At 46.3% G+C, this 4,888-nt stretch overlaps 1 protein-coding gene across 1 annotated transcript; it reads right to left on the bottom strand.

Moving 5' to 3' along the window:
- Window positions 1-305: 305 nt before the first annotated feature.
- Window positions 306-4,597, bottom strand: Hspa5 (heat shock protein family A (Hsp70) member 5). Its single transcript, XM_021181331.1, has 9 exons — window positions 4,513-4,597; window positions 4,213-4,430; window positions 3,869-4,100; window positions 3,353-3,490; window positions 2,905-3,017; window positions 2,424-2,814; window positions 2,070-2,307; window positions 1,622-1,789; window positions 306-1,219 (listed from the first exon to the last, which is right to left on the bottom strand). The coding sequence occupies exons 2-9, from the start codon at window positions 4,335-4,337 to the stop codon at window positions 657-659; spliced, it is 1,968 nt and encodes a 655-aa protein (XP_021036990.1). The 5' UTR covers window positions 4,338-4,430; window positions 4,513-4,597; the 3' UTR covers window positions 306-656.
- Window positions 4,598-4,888: the final 291 nt, after the last annotated feature.

The raw sequence follows: 4,888 nt of genomic DNA, 5'->3' as shown, positions 1-4,888 counted from the left end.
TAAGACCTTATGTTGAAAAACTAAAAACCCAGAAAGCAATTTTACAAAGGGGAAGTATGATTTCAACCATGTTCAAAAGAATTGGACTTAGGCATCCTGAAATAACCCTCGCCTAGGGGAGTAAACAGCAAACATCTCTACATTGTTATAAAGCTAAATAAATCTCTAAGAACTGGTACCACCCTACAGCATCACAAGCCCCACTTCCCTGCCCACAGAAGAAAGACACACCTGAGAATCCAGTCTTAAATTTTAGTTATCTAAAATAAAAGATGGATATAATTACAAACTTTTCACAAAAATTAGACCAGTGTAAATAACAAACATTTATTGGTGTCACTTATGGTAGAAAAAAGTTCCTACACCACATGTGCATGACCCAATTGTTAAATAGACCATATCCAAGGTGAACACACACCCTGACCCACCTTTTTCCCGACTTTTAAAATAGCCAATTCCTCCTCTCCCTGACCCCAAGACATGTGAGCAACTGCTAATGAAAAGCAGTAAACAGCCACTTGGGCTATAGCATTTTCAACTCCACTCTGAGGTGAAGATTCCAATTACATTCGAGACTTAAGTTCTCTCAATTTTCTCCCAACGAAAGTTCCTGAGTCCAGTATTTACAATAGTACAGCTCTAGCAGACCAGCGCACCTACAACTCATCTTTTTCTGATGTGTCCTCTTCGCCAGTTGGGGGAGGGCCTCCACTTCCATAGAGTTTGCTGATAATTGGCTGAACAATTTCTTCTAGTTCCTTCTTTTTGGCTTTAAAGTCTTCAATGTCCGCATCCTGGTGGCTTTCCAGCCATTCAATCTTTTCCTCTACAGCTTTTTCCATGGTTTCTTTATCTTCAGAAGAAAGTTTACCTCCCAGCTTTTCTTTATCTCCAATCTGGTTCTTGAGAGAGTAAGCATAGCTTTCCAATTCATTCCTGGTGTCAATGCGCTCCTTGAGCTTCTTGTCTTCCTCAGCAAACTTCTCAGCGTCATTAACCATCCTTTCAATTTCTTCAGGTGTCAGGCGGTTTTGGTCATTGGTAATTGTGATTTTGTTTTTGTTTCCTGTACCTTTGTCTTCAGCTGTCACTCGGAGAATACCATTAACATCTATCTCAAAAGTGACTTCAATCTGGGGAACTCCACGGGGAGCAGGAGGAATTCCAGTCAGATCAAATGTACCCAGAAGATGGTTGTCTTTTGTTAGGGGTCGTTCACCTAGAGTGAGAACACAGAAAAAACTTGTTATTGGCAAAGCCAGGGCACCGGGATCCCTACATTTCAACTTGCTACAGTTTGTAGGGGGCAAGTAACTCGGTATTGGACCAAGAGCAGCAACTCACTGGGTGCTACTGCTCTTAACTCAATTTCAATTCTTAAAAGCATTGTAAGCCCCTCTGACCTTGTATTACAAAAGCTAGTTAACATGAATGGTAAGTACTGAATCTAAAATTCAACACTGGTTCAACTAAGCACCTCTTCATGAGTTACAAAAGATACTTCTTTCCCTGGGAGAATAATAGTTTAATTTATTTAATAATATTGTTTAATAATATTGTGAAACCCAAATCACATCCTTTTAAAACATACAATATTTGTTAATGTAAGTAATTTAATTACCTTCATAGACCTTGATTGTTACAGTTGGCTGATTATCGGAAGCCGTGGAGAAGATCTGAGACTTCTTGGTGGGTACCACAGTGTTCCTTGGAATCAGTTTTGTCATGACTCCTCCCACAGTTTCAATACCAAGTGTAAGGGGACAAACATCAAGCAGTACCAGATCACCTGCAAAGGAAAATTAATCAGGTTTGGTTTTCTTTAGAGTCCTGAGAGCACTACCAAGCAATCTCCCAATGAATGAACTCTTGCCATCTTCTCCACTGTCATCTGCCTAGGCTCTAACCACAAACACTTTAGGAAAACATGAATTAACAGTTGCTAACGATCTTAACTAACCCTGACCTAAGCCTTCTCATCACTGTACCTTTCTTCCCCGTTACTCTTAACCCTACAGTCTTCCCATCAAGCTACTTAAACATATAAAGACACAGTGATAACAAGCTACCTGTGTCCTGGTCACCAGAGAGGACGCCAGCCTGGACAGCGGCACCATAGGCTACAGCCTCATCAGGGTTTATGCCACGGGATGGCTCCTTGCCATTGAAGAACTCTTTCACCAGTTGCTGAATCTTTGGAATTCGAGTAGATCCACCAACCAGAACAATTTCATCAATATCAGATTTCTTGAGATCAGAGTCTTCCAACACTTTCTGGACAGGCTTCATGGTAGAGCGGAACAGGTCCTAGCAAAAAAGAAAAGCAAGGCATGGTTACTGTGGTGCTGACCACCGAGACATTATTTAGTTATCCCAAATTCTACAGTCTAAGCAGATTCCATTAGCACTGTCAAGGAGCATACCATGTTCAGCTCTTCAAATTTGGCCCGAGTAAGGGTCTCTGAGAAGTCTTCTCCTTCGAAGAAGGACTCAATTTCAATCCTTGCTTGATGCTGAGAAGACAAGGCTCTCTTAGCCTTTTCTACCTCCCGCCGGAGTTTCTGCACAGCTCTGTTGTCTTTTCTAACATCTTTACCAGTTTTCTTTTTGTACAGCTTGATGAAGTGTTCCATGACCCGCTGATCAAAGTCTTCCCCACCCAGATGAGTATCTCCATTAGTGGCCACCACTTCAAAGACACCATTGTCAATGGTGAGAAGAGACACATCGAAGGTGCCGCCACCCAGGTCAAACACAAGGATGTTCTTCTCTCCCTCTCTCTTATCCAGGCCATATGCAATAGCAGCTGCTGTACTGTGAGGATGAAGAGGGAAGAAAGTTTGGTCAGGGGTTCATATTCCCCCCACTTGGCAAATATGGTGGAGCTCTGAGTCCCATACTTACGGCTCATTGATGATCCTCATGACATTCAGTCCAGCAATAGTGCCAGCATCTTTGGTTGCTTGCCGCTGGGCATCATTGAAGTAAGCTGGTACAGTAACAACTGCATGGGTAACCTAGGAGGACAACCGTGCAATCATACTTAAAGATGACTGAAGTATACGGTGTTCTCACTTCTCTGTCACTCTTATCAACTAGTCAAGCCACAACAGTTTCTAAGTCAGTTTACTGCTACATCATACACTTTTGTCATTAGAATTAAGCAGTGGTAACTCATGAAGGCTGACTAGCATGTACCTTGACCTCCCACAAAACACTAAATCACTAAGCCTAACAAAAGTTGAAGCCAGTTAAGATTGAAAGGTTTCAAACCATGAAGGCTTCCCTACACAAGTCATCGAGGGGGAGCAATAGCAATCAAACACCCAACACTGTTCCACAGGTTATTCACCTTCTTTCCCAAATACGCCTCAGCAGTCTCCTTCATCTTAGTGAGAACCATGGCAGAAATTTCTTCTGGGGCAAATGTTTTGGTTTGCCCACCTCCAATATCAACTTGAATGTACGGTTTAGTTTTCTTTTCAACCACCTATGGCATAAAGTAATTTAAAGGTAATTTTTCCGAAGTGGAAACAACGACACCACAAACGATTTTAAAAAAAAAAAATCCATTTCCTCCCTCCCATAGCTTGATTCATCTCTGTCCCTTAGGGGGAAATCACAACTAAAACTGAGCACAGCTGTATTGTAGATAGGTCGACAGTTTTAGTCTGTTTCAACTTCTAGACATTGTAACAGTGTGTCGTTTTATAACACACTAAAAACGACTAGATGTAAAACCGTTAGATAAATTCCGAACACATCCTTTTAAGTCCTTTGAACAGTGTTTTTGGCCAAGTGGCAACCCCTAAATACTCCTGTCACCCCAGCCGCCCCATTAGCATGAGGAAAAAAAACCGGGTCCGACCTTGAATGGCAAGAACTTGATGTCCTGCTGCACCGAAGGGTCATTCCAAGTGCGTCCGATGAGGCGCTTGGCGTCGAAGACCGTGTTCTCGGGGTTGGACGTGAGTTGGTTCTTGGCCGCATCGCCAATCAGACGCTCCCCTTCAGGAGTGAAGGCCACATACGACGGCGTGATGCGGTTGCCCTGATCGTTGGCTATGATCTCCACGCGGCCGTTCTTGAACACGCCGACGCTGACGGGGAAGCCCCACAGAAAAGGAATCAGCACCTCACTTTCTCACGCTGGCCCCGGAGGCCACGCCCCACTCCTCCCCACCCCCTCCTCCTTCGACGGATGCCACTTACCAGGAATAGGTGGTCCCCAAGTCGATGCCGACCACCGTGCCCACATCCTCCTTCTTGTCCTCCTCCTCGGCCCGCACCGCGCCCAGCAGCAGCAACGCCGCCGCCACCACAGTGAACTTCATCATGCCGGCGCTGAGGACCAGTCGCTCAGCAGTCAGGCAGGAGTCTCAGGAGTCCAGCAACAGGCTGTGGCCCCGAAACGCGACGACGGTTCTGGTCTGTGGGCGACAGGGGCCTCGGGGTCAGAAGGAGCCACGAAGCAGACTCGGGGCAGGCCTAGCAGCAGGCCGCGGCGCTTACCTCGCACACCCGCAGAAGCCCAAGTGTCCCGGTCTGTGTTGTCTCGGCCAGTATCGAGCGCGCCGTCGCCGACTCGCCTTATATACCCTCCCCACAGCCCCGTCGTGGAGGCCTCCGATTGGTGAAGTCCCTACTCGTTGGAGGACGCTGATTGGTCCATGCCACCAAGCTGGCCGCTGCCGATTCGAAGCGGCCTCCTCCGCAACTCACGTCACTGCTACGCCCCCCGGGCTGACTCATTGGCTACTGGTCATTCTTAACGGCCGCCAATGAGAGGCAGCATCCGCCCTGAGCGCTGGTCCTATTGGTTCAGCAGCTGCCTGTCCCTCGGATGACCTCTCACCCCGAGACCGTTTCCGCCGGTAACCGTTCATGT

The sequence above is a fragment of the Mus caroli genome, chromosome 2, assembly GCF_900094665.2.
Source record: "Mus caroli chromosome 2, CAROLI_EIJ_v1.1, whole genome shotgun sequence".
Lineage (NCBI taxonomy): Eukaryota > Metazoa > Chordata > Mammalia > Rodentia > Muridae > Mus > Mus caroli.
This window is presented reverse-complemented; position numbering and strand designations above follow the sequence as displayed.